Source organism: Notolabrus celidotus, chromosome 10, assembly GCF_009762535.1.
Source record: "Notolabrus celidotus isolate fNotCel1 chromosome 10, fNotCel1.pri, whole genome shotgun sequence".
Taxonomy (NCBI): domain Eukaryota; kingdom Metazoa; phylum Chordata; class Actinopteri; order Labriformes; family Labridae; genus Notolabrus; species Notolabrus celidotus.
In genome coordinates this window covers 35,474,352-35,490,240 of record NC_048281.1, presented here as the reverse complement: position 1 = coordinate 35,490,240, position 15,889 = coordinate 35,474,352, and the positions used below count along the sequence as shown (strand labels likewise).

General features: G+C 44.7%; 1 protein-coding gene across 2 annotated transcripts in view; it reads right to left on the bottom strand.

Moving 5' to 3' along the window:
• The window catches only part of akap11 (A kinase (PRKA) anchor protein 11), a 37,465-nt gene that overhangs the window by 11,762 nt on the left and 9,814 nt on the right, over positions 1-15,889 (bottom strand). Inside the window, exons 6-9 of one of the 2 annotated variants that reach the window (XM_034693899.1) lie at positions 14,675-14,939; positions 8,681-13,088; positions 8,437-8,577; positions 3,763-3,846 (exon numbers count right to left, since the gene is read on the bottom strand). In XM_034693899.1, coding sequence (XP_034549790.1) covers positions 3,763-3,846; positions 8,437-8,577; positions 8,681-13,088; positions 14,675-14,939 — 4,898 coding nt within the window. The remainder of the gene's footprint in view (positions 1-3,762; positions 3,847-8,436; positions 8,578-8,680; positions 13,089-14,674; positions 14,940-15,889) is intronic. The other variant, XM_034693901.1, reaches the window with a different exon arrangement.

Genomic DNA, 15,889 nt, shown 5'->3' with positions numbered 1-15,889 from the left:
TGCTTCGTGCTCTTGACTAGAACACAAAGAGAGAGATCACATCAGGCCAGTTTTCAGCTGAGGTGCAGGAGCTCGCAGCCCCTTCTCAGGTGGATTTTTGGGCCTTTTACCTTTGTACTAGGCCCTTAATGGTTTGGGAGTGGCCTAAATGACTAACTCTTTTTGTTTCATAATCCTCCAATGCTTCTTAAATCCTCTGCAGCCAGTTGTGTTTATATAAACTGTGACAGTAATAAGAAAATTAGCAGCTAAGCCTTTTTAAACTCTGCAGCAAACCTCCTGAACTCACAGCCTGAGATTTTAAGACGTGCATTCTTTGAGATCATTCTTTAATGACAGCTGTTCTCATGCATTCTTACCGTTTGGCACCCTGGCATATTTCTATTCTTGCACATTTTGTTCCTTATTGATTTAATTTTGCTTCTGTTATATTTATTTTATTTTCTATATTCTTTTCTACACTTTAAAGCTCCCTAAACTACAGCTGCTGTATGAAACATGCAATATATAAATACATTCCTGTATTATTTTCCTCATTATTTCTCTGATTAAGAGACATCTTAAACACAATAAGGGAACTACCCTGCAGATTTCCAGTCACTGTTTTTTTTTTCTTCTGTATTCCAGTAAATCGACTTTTCTCCCCCAGAGTCTATTGTCCGTTAAGACGCGGTGACTAAGAGTAAATGAGTGTGAGAGTTGACTTTTCCTTTCTGAAAATCTGCTCCGTATCCAATCTGACAATTGCGCAAATATTTGCTGTGTGCTGTGCTTAAAAGGTAAACAGTCATTTCTCCTCTTTGTAGGTTTTTTAATCTCAGTCTTGTTGACACACCCGGCGGCTACAGACGTTTAAACTCTGCCGCTCGGTGTCATTGGGAGGAGGAGGAGGAGGAGGAGGAGGAGGAGGACGGCGTTTCATATTTTTATAAATAAGATCATGAAGGAGAGAAGCATGACAACCTGAAAGTCATGCACGAACACCAGGGGTTCCCAAAGTGTGGGTCTGGACCCCCTGGAGGGTCGCAAGACACAAATGGGGGGGGTCTTTAGATGTCTTCCTGAATGTTTTTTTTTTTTTAAGTTATCTAAAAATAGTACATTTTACCCATTATAGTAAAAATAGTATCTAAACTTGAAATAAAACCTTGAAAATATAAAGTGTAATGAGTTTTCTGCCTTTCTTTGTTTCCAGGTGACTCCTAAGTTTAGGGTTAGTGATCAGTTAATGATCTAAAGCATCAGTAGCAGCAGGTTAATTCATAACAGCACAGGAAACACAGACACATGTGCATGCAGGTAGGGTCATTTTCTGCAGACCAGCTAAATGAAGACACATTAAATCACTTTGATTGGCCTGAAAAGTTTGGGAGCCCCTGATATACACTACCAGTCAAAAGTTTGGACACACCTTCTCATTCAATGTTTTTTATTTATTTTAATTATTTCCAACATTGTAGATTAACTGAAGACATCTAAACTATGAAATAATCTGGTTTTGGCATAATCTGGATTACAACAATAGTCAAATAGAGCTATCCATTGTGTACTAACCCTACCTCTGAACAACACAACTGATGGTCTCAAACACATTAAGAAGGCAAGTCATTCTACAAATGAACTCTTGACAAGGCTCATGTTCATTAGAAACCATTCCAGGAGACCACTTCATGAAGCAGACTGAGAGAAACCATTCCAGGAGACCACTTCATGAAGCAGACTGAGAGAACACCAAGAGTGTGCAAAGCTGTCATGAAGGAAAAAGGGGGCTACTTTACAGAATCTAAAATATTAAACAGATTCTGCTTTGTTTAACACTTTTTTAAAAAATTAAATAATTCCATATCTGTTCTTTTATAGTTTTGATGTCTTCAGTATTAATCTACAGTGTTTACAATAATTACAATAAACACAAACCCTTCAATGAGAAGGTGTTTCCAAACTTTTGACCGGTAGTGTGACCCCTGATGGTTGTATCAGAAGAGTGACAACCTCTTGACTTTCATGAGTCGTCTTAAAGATGAGACAATCTTTGTTTGTTTTTTTCCAACAGAAGAAATAACTAGAACCCTGAATCTGTGAGAAACCTGCCCCCTACTGGCAGCCGGTTGAAATACCCATCTTCTGATTTAAACTTGATGATGTGCAAAACTATGAAACTATTTTTATATCACTGCAAAACTGACACCTAATGTGATCCCAGCAGCAGAGAGAGCTGATCTAGATGGCAGATTCAAGGACCTGAGAGCAGAGAGTATTCAGCTTGAATGAAGGGGAGCAGAGTTTGTGTTTGCTTCCTCTTCCAGGCTGTAATCTTGGTAGGTACCAGGGTTCTCCAGCTCCTTGCCACCACCCACTGGAGCTCAGCTTTGACTGAACAATGATGCATAAGTCAAAAATGATCTAATGGATGTGTTGATGTGTTTGTTTCACCTGACTGATCAAGTAACTCTGGTTGCAGAGTTGCAGGAATTCAAATGCTGAATTATTCACATCATTTTGACTTCTTTACAGGTTTTTAAACGTGAACAGTTTGAGTTTTTTTTCTCCTCCTTGATGAAAAGTTAACTGAATTATTTTAGTTTGTGGATAAGACATTTCAGGATGTCGCTTCTAGTTTCAGGAACACTGACTGATTTAACATTTTATGACTCTATACGTACCAAACAACAATTCAATTACACTTCTCAATTTCAGCCGTCATTCAAATCCAGTAAATGTTGCCTTGAATACTCATAAATGTTAAATTTAAAGCTTGATATTTCAAGAAGTTATCCTGCATCTTCTCCTATCGTTCATCCTTTCTTACAGCGTGTCACTTCTTGATGGCGTGACGATGCTAGCAGCAGATCACCAGCTCACATCCCCTGATTTCAGGAGGGGTTAGTGTGATGTGGATTTGGTTTTCAGAGACTCCTTATTGAATCAAATAATCGAATGTTTTGCCCTTTTCACGTCGAGTTATGTGAGTTGAAGTTGAACTCAATGAGAGGCGGGTAGTAACTCCTACATGCAGAAACTTGCAGGAGAAACATTTCCTCTTCCAGTGGGAATATTTTGTCGCCTCAATCTTTTTGTCAGTAGTGATCATGTAGCTGTGAGGCTCTCATTAAAGTGTTGTTGTATTCACATGTCTGTGGTGAGCTCTGGCATCTGAGGAACTGAGCTGGACTTATGCACCATGTGGATGGAAACTAAAACTCAGAGAACATGAACTTTAGGGATAATCAAAACCTACAGGTGGCAGATTTTTGGATTTAAAGTTTGAGTTTGACCCTCAACCATGCACTGATATTAGATCACATAAATAGCTGCATGCATTGAAGCAAGTCTTCTTCAACAACATGCAAAGACATTGTGACGATCACAGCGAGGGGAGCAGGCAGCAGGAAAACAATACAACGATCTACGAAGCAACAAATAGACATGCAAGCACAGCCGAGCCAGAAAACATCACATGTTGACACTACCATCAACAAGCTGAAGCCATGTCAAGCCTTCTTATGTTCACAGCTTTAGTGTGGTCATGCAACAAGGGGCTGGTGGTTCCTAGTATGAGACAAAGTATAAATCAAACTGCCACTGTGCCATCCCGTAAATCATTCTCATATGATATGAAACGATCCTCCGGCTCCAGAGGTTTTTCCTCTTGTGGATCTGTGGCACGCTTCGTCTCAGGGACTCCGCGTTGACTTTGTCTCACTCTAGGGGAACCGGCGTGTGTTATGAAAGGCGAGCAGTGTCTACCGTCTGCTGACCAACCTGTCAGAGGGAGAGAACGACATGCGCTCCTCACACGCCTCCCCCTCCAGGCCCAGGCTGCTCCAGCTGCTGCTGTTCCCATTGCTGCTGGAGAGAGAAGAAGGTAACGCACCACCATGACACTGAGAGGAGCTTTCTGCATACATGAACACATCACTGCAAACAGAGACGTCTGAGTTACAGGAGAGGAGCTTTCTGCATACATGAACTCATCACTGCAAACAGAGACGTCCGAGTCCCAGGAGAGGAGCTTTCTGCATACATGAACTCATCACTGCAAACAGAGACCTCTGAGTTACAGGAGAGGAGCTTTCTGCATACATGAACACATCACTGCAAACAGAAGTCTGAGTTACAGGAGAGGAGCTTTCTGCATACATGAACACATCACTGCAAACAGAGACGTCTGAGTTACAGGAGAGGAGCTTTCTGCATACATGAACACATCACTGCAAACAGAGACGTCTGAGTTACAGGAGAGGAGCTTTCTGCATACATGAACACATCACTGCAAACAGAGACGTCTGAGTTACAGGAGATGATTTAAAAACATGATCAGTATCTATCTGATGAGATATCTCAGAGGATTTGATGTGTTAGGCTCTTTTATCTTCAGTTGTTTCATTAAGATATGACATGATAGTAAGGGTTTGTGTTTTAAATATGAATTCAATTCAGCTCTTCAATCTTTAACCGCTGCAGAAACATTTCATCTAAAGTCCTGAAGAACAGGGGACGGTTCTGTGTCTCATATCTGGGGAACACACTCTGACTCAGTTGAACTTTAGTGCTAGTTTACTGCATCCCTAAAATAGTATTTGACTTTCACATGAGATAAAACTTTATTTATTCCTGGGAGGGAAATTCGGTCATTACAGAGCTCTTATAAGAAGTATGTAAGAAAGTCAAAATATTAATAGAAGAAGGAATAAAATAAGATATAAATATGAATAAAATAAAATAAAGATAAGATAAAATAGAATTCAATAAAGAAGGAATAAAGATAAAATAAAATACAATAAAATAAAATAAAATGAAGATCAAAGATAATTGAAGATCAAATAAAATTATATTAAATAAAGATAAAAAAAAGAATATAATAAAATACAAATAAAAAAGATCAAATAAAATATTGGAAAATAAAATGAAGATCAAATAAAATAAAGATCAAATAAAAAATAATAAAATAAAATGAAGATCAATGAAAAAAGAATAAAATAGCATAAAATAGAATAAAATAGAATAAAATAGAATAAAATAGAATAAAATTGAATTAAAAAAAATAGAGTATATACAAAAGTGCAGATTTCTTAGAATTATCTATGTACAAAAGTGCTGGGGTTGAAGGTGATCTATACAAGGATGTTTAAGTGGCAGGGATATAGCACCGTGTATTGTCTGGTTATTGTGTCATTGATTATTTGAAGTCTAGTCTACCGAGTTTCAACTTAAATATAGTTTTTTCTATGTAAAGTCTGAGTTAAGGCCACCTTTTTCTAAATGTGGAGATAAAAAGTTCTCAAATATTTTATTTAGCAGACAAAATAACGTGTTGATGGGTAAATGTTAAGAGTTTAGGCTGCATTTCCTGAAAATACACACTTGTTTTAAGAAAATGGAGCTAGAAGAAGCGAAACTTGAACACATATTTCTCATTCTATTAATTCAATATCCTTAAATCCTCTCTTTCTATCAGACAGATATACATAATCCCAGTCTGACTGCATCAGGGGAAAGATATCTCTTGATTCGGCTCATCATTCGTCTTATTTCAGTATTTTCCTCCTCCTTCTTAATATTATTTGTTCTAACTTCTTCCAGTGGAGACAGAACAAAGCTCTGGATGTAATAAGCAGTTTCTTCCCACTTGCTGTGATGACCTTATCTATCATGAAGCTTCAACAAACATTACTCAGATTGATGACCATTTCTGGCCTTTGGAATAATCCTTTAAATGCCAGGTGACGCTGAAAACAGAGGCGGATGGACATTATTCCCCCTCGGATCCCGCTGATTCATCTGTCATTTGTTGATCGAGACAATTTGTTGCTAAAGCCGTATAATGTGAGATCATTACATTCTTGTCCTCGCATTATCCCCGGCTAATGCTGCGGGTTCCACCAGGACAACCGGGCTGGCAACATCAACACAACAACACACACTCTGAGTGTAATTAGTCAATAATTAGCCTGCTGGCTGGAACCTGCAAGCTGCGGCATGCAAGGAGGAACTTTCCTGATATCTATAAATACCCGCTTTAATCAGCATTACCTCAGCTGCTGCTTTCTCCCTGCGGTTTCACTCAGAGACACCTGGTGAGACTGTGTTCATTTACTCAATCATCGTGCTCAGTGTCCCAAAAAGCCCTCCAGGTGATTTATTTCCCTTTGTTTTGTTTGACTTGCTGAGCAGAGACGGTTGCATCAGGGTTTCTGTCTTAGGGTGTAATGAATTACACGTGGTGGACTTTGTTCCTGCAGAAGAAGAAGTGCCTGGAGTGCAGAGAGCCGTCACAGACACACCTTTAGAAAATATTATGATACATTAACTTGGCCCTGATGGCTGAAACAACGAGCTGCTGCTAACACCTTGTTTTCTCAGCACCTCGGGAAAGAATTCTGAATGTTGTCAGTTTTTGCTTCCATAGAGATAACAGAGTTTTCCAGAAATGTCAACAAGCTGAGCCGAGTCTGGTATGAGACCATGAGACCATGAGACCATGAGACCATGAGACCATGAGACCATGTCCTTACGAAGACGGACGCTCAGACTCGCCCACTTTTCTCCTTTTTCTCCAAAAAGTGATCTGATGTCCGTCCATAGGGCTCGCTCTGTCATAACTACTCCTCTGTCCTTATGTGGTGCAGCTTATTTCACAAACACTTGGCAGCAGAGACAGCTGCATCAAATCTTAGACAACAGACCCACATATAATGCAACACAAATTATATCCTGGCAGTAAAACCTAAACAACCCAAACCACACTCTGTGCCCTGTGCTGACCTTTGAATACCTCCCGTCCAGGCTCCACCACAGGAATCTCCTCTGACAGGAGCTCCACATATAGCAACAAACATCATGTTAAAACCAATAAGAGACATTATTTCATTAATTCATTAAGATTTTTTATAGTTTGTTGTCTTAGAAATACCTGAAGTGGACAGGTTTTGCACCTGCTGCTCATTCCAATGATGTTGGAAAAGTTTACTGAGCACCTCTCGTTTGGAATCATCTACCAGTCAGGGTCCGGGAGGCAGACACCCTCTCTACTTTTAAGAGTAGGCTTCAAACTTTCCTTTTTGATAAAGCTTATAGTTAGAGCTGGATCAGGCTTGGACCAGGTCTTAGTTATGCTGCTATAGGCTTAGACTGACACACTGGGATCCTGTCTTTCCCTCTCTCTCCTCTCTCTGCCTGTCTCTCTCACTTTAACTCTTCCTGTCCCATTAAAGTTACTAACCATAGACCTTTCTGGAGTCCCTGAGCTCCCTTGTCTCGTAGGTTCCTCTGGATCTCTGCTGTAGATTCCTTTTTTGGGGTCTGTTATTCTTTTAATTATGGCTTTCTTTACCTCTTTCTCTTTTTCTTTTTGTAGTCCTTCTTCCTTTTTCCTTTCTTTCCTTCTTTCTTTTTTTCTTTCCTTCCTTCTTTCTTTCTTTCTTTCTTTCCTTCCTTCCTTCCTTCCTTGCTTCCTTCCTTCCTTCTGTCTTTCTTTCTTTCTCTCTTTCCTTCCTTCCTTCCTTTCTTTCTTTCTTTCCTTCCTTTCTTCCTTCAATCCTTCCTTCCTTTTTCCTTTCTTTCCTTCTTTCTTTTTTTCTTTCCTTCCTTCCATCCTTCCTTCCTTCTTTCCTTTTTCATTTCATTCTTTCTTTCTTTCTTTCTTTCTTTCTTTCTTTCTTTCCTTCCTTCCTTCCTTCCTTGCTTCCTTCCTTCCTTCTGTCTTTCTTTCTTTCTCTCTTTCCTTCCTTCCTTCCTTTCTTTCTTTCCTTCCTTTCTTCCTTCAATCCTTCCTTCCTTCCTTTCTTTCCTTTCGTCCTTCAATCCTTCCTTTCTTCCTTCTATCTTTTATTCCTTCTTTCTTTCTTTCTTCCTTTCTTTGGTCTTTCCATGTTTCTTCATCCTTTGTCTCATTTTCTCATCCTGTCCTTTCCTTCTGTCTTTCCTTCACCATTTCTTCTCCTCTTTTTCTTTCTTCTGGTCTCCCTCTCTTCTCTCTTTTCTTAGACCTTTCTGGAGTCCCTGAGCTCCCTTGTCTCGTAGGTTCCTCTGGATCTCTGCTGCTGTGGACGTGCCAGACTCCAGCTGCTACAACTACTACTATCCGTCTCTCCACTATCATCTCTCTCTCTCTCTTCATCTCCCTCTATCCCTCTCTCCAACACGGTCTCAGCAGATGTGTGTCTAACATGAGTCTGGTCCTGCTGGAGGTTTCTGCCTGTTAAAGGAAGTTTGTCCTTGCCACTGTAACTTGCTAAATGCTGCAAAGTGCTCTGCTCATGGTGGATTAAGATGAGATCAGACTGAGTCCTGTCTGGAAGATGGGACTGGATCTGATCCGGTCTTGATGTTGGGTCTTTGTTAATAATAGAACATAGAGTCCGGTCTAGACCTGCCCTGTTTGGAGGGAGTCTTCATGGTTTAAGTGTCTGGATGTTTGCCGTATGTTGTTCATACCTGTCACTGAGGTGCAGGAAGCTGCTGTTGTCGTCCAGGTGCTCGTCCTCGAAGCTCAGGTTAGACCAGCTTCCCAGACTGTCGTCTCCTACACTCAGCTGCTGGGACACGGAGGACTCAGTGGCCTCTCTGCCTGGAAAGCTGAATGCAGAGAGACGGAGGGAGAGAAAGTATTCAAGCATTTATGAGTTTATGTTCTCTATGTTGGAGAATAATAAAGGTCTGAGGATCTTTGTGAGTCTACCTGTTGTTGGGGGTCGGGCAGACGTTGGACAGGGCTGATGTCATGATCTCAGCGGTCAGGCTCTCGGCGTAGCTCGCTCCATCATGACCGATGCCGCTGTCAGCGTTGAGGCTGGTGTTACTCAGCTCTCGTTTCGCCGTCTCCATCGCCATGGACACCATCTCCTCTGCGAACGCCACCCTGTGATCCAGGTCGATGTGGATCTTGGGAATCTCCAGTCCAGACACCCTTTCAGCCTTCCCCTGACTCTCTGACGCCCTCTTCCTCCTCTGCAGCGCAGGCTGGTGGTGGTGCCGGCAAGGTTTGGTGCAGTACAGGCACTCCTGGATCTGACAGTAACGGCAGGTCCTCTCCCCCAGGACTGGTCCCTCAGATAACCTCTGGGTGTGGGAGTGTCTCTCGTGGCCTTGGACTCTTGGGTTCTCCCTGGATGAGTACCCAACTGAAGCCATGCTCATCTGCAGCGTGTCGTCCACTATCTTCCTGGCGTAATGCTCGATGACCTGCATCACGCGGCCCTTGTAGCCCCCTTCGTACAGGCTCCCTGTGCTGTGGTAGTGCCTGCTCTTACCCTCCTTGGACAGCAGGGGGCAGGAGAAGGAGTTCCTGATGAGATCGTCTGCCATGTCTTCTAGTTTGGACTTCTTATAGAGACAGGAGTCGGTCAGGGACTTGGGGAGCCGCACTGAAGAGCGATGCAGCTTTCGTGTGACATCGCAGGTGATGTTGTAAGCTAAAGACTCTGCAAAGTTGACCAGGTCTGTGTAGTCCCTTTGACTCTTCTCTTCAGGGCTCCTGCAGCTACAGTGAGCGTCCTCGCCTGGAGGCTGAACCGCTGACTCAGACTTGTCATTAGTCGTGACGCCATCGTTACTCGGAGTTCTCCATTCATCCGGTAAGGACTGTGAGGAGTGAAGGCGGCTGATAGAGGATCTGTGTTTGACCTTGCGGCTTGCGTGAGCCAAGCCAAGTTTTATAGACCGGTATGCCAAACGGCTCGCATATTGATCCAGGACCAGCTCCCTACTGCCTCCCTCTTTCTTCAGCACCCTGATGAGGTAGCCGGCATACTCGTCCGTCACGCTCTCACAGCTGGGATACTCCGAGGACATCCCGGAGCTGGAGCTGGACACCGTGCTTGAAGTGGACTTGGGGGACTTGAAAACAGAAGCAATCAAGTCGTTAGACCACTGCTCAGCCAGCCTGCCCATCCTGGAGTCTCTGTTCTGGTCTGCACCGGGTGGAGGAAGGTGTTGGTGGAGATGGGAGCACTCAGAGTTGGATCTGTCGAAGCTGCGTCTGCGGGGAGTTCTGTGATACGGACACTGCTGAGAAGAGCTCACCATCCTCTTCACGTCGTTGATGACCTCCCCTGCTACCTCGCCCGCGTACACCCACAAGGTGTTCAGGGTCTGCTCCGAGAACTGAGCCACGCTGTCTCTCCTTCTTTCCCCGCCCTTGTTCACGTCTACTTCCTCCTCTGCCCCTCCCAAGGTGTCCATCTCTGTCGCCATCGAGACAATGTGACAAGCCAGCCGCTCGGCGTAGTGAAGCGCTTCCTTGCTGGACATTCTGCGAGTGGCCACCTGGTTCGGGTCAGGCCGGCCTCGCCCTGCGTCCAAACCTCTATTGGAGACGCCAGCACCGCCATCCTCTGGCGCTTCTTCCTCCTCTTCATCCTCATTTTCCCCCGCCTCCTCAGAGAGAGACCGCATCAGCTTGAGCATGAACTCAGCCTTGTCCGCCTCGGGGGTGGTGTCTTTTGGTCCAGGTCCAGGCTCCGGCTGATCGTGAGGGGTGGGTGGAGGGGTAGCGGGGGAAAACTCCTTAGCCAGCTTGGTTTTGAGCTTCTTAGAGAACTGTTTTATCTGTTTCTCTTTGGACACCTCGTTGGGCTGCTGAGGGGTCGAGGGAGGAGTGCTGGGAGTCCCGCCCGATTTCTGACCGGGGCTTGGAACTGAGTCATCCATAGGAACAGATATCCTCCTTTGTCCCCCTGACTCTGTACCCGGCACATCCAGAGTATCCATCAGCACAGGATGTGATTCAGCCACTCCTCTGCTTCTGGGATTATACTCACAGCTGGCTCTCCCCTGGTTTTGACAGCCTGTTTGAAAGGAAATGTGAGGAATGCTAAGGTCTGCTGCTTGCTCTACAGGCGCTCCCTTCCTCACAAACCCAGATTCTCTGCAGTCGTATCTGAACGCTCCCTGCTTTGAAGGAGAGTCCGGAGCATCAAAACTCATGTTTTCATTCTTTGAAGAAGAGTCCCGTCGGCTGCTGATTGTCTTTGTGAAGAAATCAGCACAGTCACCAAAACTCTTCTTCATCTTAGAGGAGGTTATCAGCTCACACGCCTCGGTCACGATCATATCCACCATGTTGCCAGAGAAGTTTTGGAAGGGGGACTTTCCTTGGGAGGGGTCTCCTGCAGGAACAGGGGTTTGAGTGCCATGACTGTAAATGCTAGGTTGAGTAGAAGTGTTTGTATCAGACGTAGACACTACGACTCTTGTGTTGCTGGATTGTTGGGGATCACACAAGCTAGTCTTAGTCTGGGAGGTCTCCTCGGGGTCCTGGAGGTGGTTGAGGGCTTTGCCTGCCTGGGGCACGGGGATACAGCTGGCCATGCCGGACACGGTGAACAGGGCTTTCTTCACCGTGCAGGTGGAGTCCTCTCCGGAGGTTCCTGGAGTGGGTGCAGCCGAGCTCGAGGTCAGCACCTGCTGGTTAGCGTAGGTGCTGCAGGTGAGCGTGCTCGAGCTCTCTGCACTGACGTAACAGATGTTGTCCTGAGACACACTGATGGCGGCTTGGCTTGTGAAGGCAACGTCAGCTTGAGAGAGTTCTATGAAGGCCTCCTGGATAACAGACTCGGACAAGTCTGAAGCGTAGGAGGAAACAACCTCCTCTTCTTCCTCTTCTTCTTCCTCGTGCCCCTGACCAAAGGACCAATCGCTCGGGGTGCGAGGGGTGGAGGGATGGGAGAACTGGCACACCTCCATGATGCCTTCGAACACCAGCTCTTCAGCAAGATCAGCGGCGAAGCGCGTCACGGTGTTGTGGAAATTCTGCTTCTTCACCGTCAGGAACTCCTTCAGAGCGCCGGACACCGCCTCTCCCACCAGGAAGCCCGCCAGTCCGTTGATCGCCCGTTCCTTTAGTACATAAGCGTGACGCATGCCGATCTCGTGGAACGCCATCTGAAAGACGGAGGAGGTGAGCCTGGCAGCGAGGTGACACAAGGTGGTGGTACAGGAGGACACACCTTTCTGGAGGTCTCGTAAGGCGCTGCCCAGGCTCATCTCCACCAGGTCAGTGGCGAACCTCTGAATACCGTCCTTCAGGGACTGGGGCTTCTTCTGCAGTTTGGCCACCGTGACAGTCTCCTGGATCTCAGAGAGCTTCATCACGTAGCCAGACTGGTTCTGGAACTCCTTGTGACAGACGCAGCTGAGGTTCTTGTTGTCGTTGATGTCGACAGCTGACTGGTAGCCGCACACAGATCCCAGAATTTCTTTGGACAGACTGCTGGCGAAGTCTGAGTAGGTCTTATACAGAGAGCAGAGATCCTGGGGCTTACGTAACTCTGAGCTGTCCGGTCCTTCCTCGTCTGTCTTCCAGAAGTATTCTAGAGGTCCGCCTGAGTCCACCAGAGGGCTGAAGGCGGATGAGCTGACAGGACTGAAGAGTGGGCCGCCATTCTCGTCTGAGGGCGTCTGCATCGGCCGAGGGGAGTCCGGCACCTCGGAGTGAGGCGAGTAGGGAGAGCCCGGTTTCAGAGGAGTTGGTTTCTTCACATTGGCCGGGAGAGTGCGCTGATCAAAGCGGTGAGGATTCATACCCTTCGTTGAGCATCCTCTGGAAACGTATTTACACGCCGCTCCACCACTGTCGGACTTCTTGTGTGATTTTGGGGCGCTGACGGCGTCCAGAGGGAGAGCGAGAGTGCAGCTCTCAGAGCTCAGCTCCTCCAGGTCGTCAAACTGATCGAAGCTGTCGAAGAACTCACTGACCTCAGAGTCTGAGTCTTCCACTCGCTCTCTGGGCCCCCCTGGCACCTGGGGGATGTCCAGCTTAGCTAACATGCTCTTCTGGTACCCGACCTCATCCAAGAAAATGATCGGGCTGGGGCTGGAGCAGTCGGACTCTTCTGACTCGCTGACGTGACCCAGGGGCGAGGGGATACGAGCTCCAGGGCTGCAGTAAGTCCACTGGGACTCCACGCCTGATGTTGACCTCTGCACTGTGACCGATACATCCGGAGCTGCCTTATGTTTGGCTGAAGACCTCTTTGAAGAGGAGCCGATGATTACACGGGCGCCTGATAGTTCCTTTTTCCTCCTGTGGGCTGGGATGGTCTGTGATGCAACGTCACGCCTTTTGAAAGGACGATAAGAAGATGCAGCTGTGGGAGAGGAGAGATGAGACAGCCGGTTAAACATGGGAGAGGTTAGACTGTAAATATTTTAGAAGAGGGTAGATCAAGAGGCCTGGATGCTGATTTTAGGAATAAAAGAAGTATCTTAATTCAATTCATGGAATCAGGTTTAAACCAGAGGCTGCTACATGCCACTTAAGGCGTTTTTCGACCAGAGGAACTTTACCCCTGAACTATGTGCGTTTCGACCGGCGGACCCAGGGTCTAAATTTAGTTCAGGGCTAGATAATCTCCACCCTAAAAAGCCCCTGCCTAGAGGGGTAGTACTTTTCATTGGTCCCAGGACTTTCTGGGGGGCAGGGCCTGCAATACTGAACGTGTCTGATTGGTAGATTAACCGCAGTGTTTTTATTCCGCAATAACATCACATACATCTGTGATTCTCTTGATTTATCTTTCTTTCATTAGTTTTTATTTGTTCGTTCTTTTTTTGTATGTGTGTACTTTTCAAAAGAAGAAGCTGGGATTCTCCAGGTCAACTTCTTTGCCAATTTTTTTTTTTTTCATTTTGTTTTTGCCAGAAAAAAATTTAAAACATTTTTTTTTTAAATTTTTTCTTCCAAATTTTAATTTTTCAAAAAAAAATTCAAAATTTTTTTTTTCAAAATTTCTTTTTAAATTTTTTTTTTTCAAAACTTTTTTTTTAAAATTTTTTTTTCAATTTTTTTTTTTTCAAAAAAGTTATTCTCAAATTTTAGTCAAATTTTTTTTTCAAATTTTCTTTTGTCAAATTTTTTTTTTTCAAATTTTTTTTTTCAATTTTTTCCAAAAACCACTCACAGTCATTGTTTTTTCCATCTGTAATTCTCTTGATTTCTCTTTCATTAGTTTTTATTTGTTCTATCTTGTGACCCTGTAAACTGGAGACCTTCAGCTGAACGTGTCAGTGTTTGTGGAGTTTACACAGCTGTTGAAACACAGAGGGAGTTCCTGGGAATGCAAACTAGTTTAGTTTTTATTAAGATTTCAAAATATCCTCATCAGATATTTAATGATGGTCTAAAGACGTTTATGAGGGATGCATCTGGCTGAGAGTCTCCAGTTAACAGGGTCGCTGTTTAAACCAAAACACCGGTCGATCTCTGCGATCACGGCTTTTTGAGTTCAAAAGGATTTTAAAGCCGTGTTGAAACGTCTTTGCTACTCGCGCTTATCTCCTCTCACGTGTTGATTCAGTGAATCCATCTGTGATGAAATATAGCACCATCTAAAACAGACCAGCTGAGTCTCTTCATGCTAACAGGCTAACTGTTGTGTTGCTCAGAATGATACCTGCCTGTCCGTCTGCTTCTATGGTGTCATCTGTGATGAATGGCATTCCTCTTTGTGTTACTGCCCTCTACTGGTCTGGTGGTGTAGTGCATTTACTTTATTTCCTCCATACGTCACTGGCCTGATTTACACAATCTACCCGGGACTTCAGCCCGTGGTCGAAACGCAGACAACAATGGGGGCACAGGAACCTTTTAGTTCCCGGTAAAGTAGTTCTGGGGGCTAAAAGACCCTGGAACTCTTGGTTGAAATGCACCTTTAGCATTAGATGATAAACCTACAGGGATTGTCTCCAGCGTCATCCTCCTCCAGATGCTCCAGGGCGGTGACGAAGTCGTCCTCGATCGATGACACCGACTGGTTGGTGTCGTCTTCCTCAGGCTGGCTGGGCTCAGCTGTGCCCCTCTGCAGAGCCTGAAGCTCCAGAGCATAGCGGACGCCTGCCATGTAGCATCCCAGCAAGCTCACCAGAGATGCTACAGTGGCCTGAGGGTAGACGCTGGTGCTGGGGTTATGCCTCAGCACACACACGGCCTTTAACCAACACTGAAGGCAGAGAGAGAGAGAGAGAGAGAGAGAGAGGGGGGATGGATGGAGAGAAGAAAGGAGAGAGAAATGGAGAGTACTTCACGTTAAGAAAGGTCAAACTAGTTTAAAAGAAGGCATGGTGTGTGAACTATTAAGGACAAAACAAGCTGATAATGTAGAAGAGTTTGGAAGTAAAGCAGAATTCACACAGGAATATTCTTATCCTAATCTGACCGGAGGGAGGGAGGACGGCCGGAATCCTTTTGTTATGTCTGGACTCTGATTACAAGTTGATCCGTTGCATGTGAAAAACAGAACATCAGTCAGAGTGCATCCACTCTGTGATGCAGATAAGTGGGAGGTCTCACAGTCTGAATCAAACGACTGAAGAAACCACAGAGGGAGCGAGCTCCGGGGCCCGTGTGAACCCAAACACAGCAGACCGGACCAGGAAGGACAAGACTGCAATCATGGGCTGAAAAACACTCAAACCTCTTCTTGTTTCACCTTCAATTCTTTTTAAAAGTAGAGGAACTTTCTCTCTTTGTTTACATGCAGGATGCACCACAGAAGGAAAACAGACCACCCAATGACAGCAGCTAAGGATCCTGGTTTATGTAACCTTATTTAGGAGGGATGAGGAAGCCTGATCTCACAGATAAGCACTGATTTTAAATAAAAGATAAAAGTGCATGACTCTGAATTCTCTGCCCGAGCTCAAAAAGTCACAAAGTTGATAAAGATGGAGAATTACTCCAGAGCTCGACTCCATCTCTTCTGAAATTTAAGAGGAGACACATCTGAGGAAAACACTTCAGAGATCTTTAACCTTAATTTATTTCCTTCTGCAGCTTTTAAACTTTGCTGTTCTCTATTTGTGATTGTCTGTATGGGACCCTCTCTAAAATGAGAGGACACATTTCAAGGGGTTTATCCCAATCAATTAATTCTATTCAATCTTCATTTAT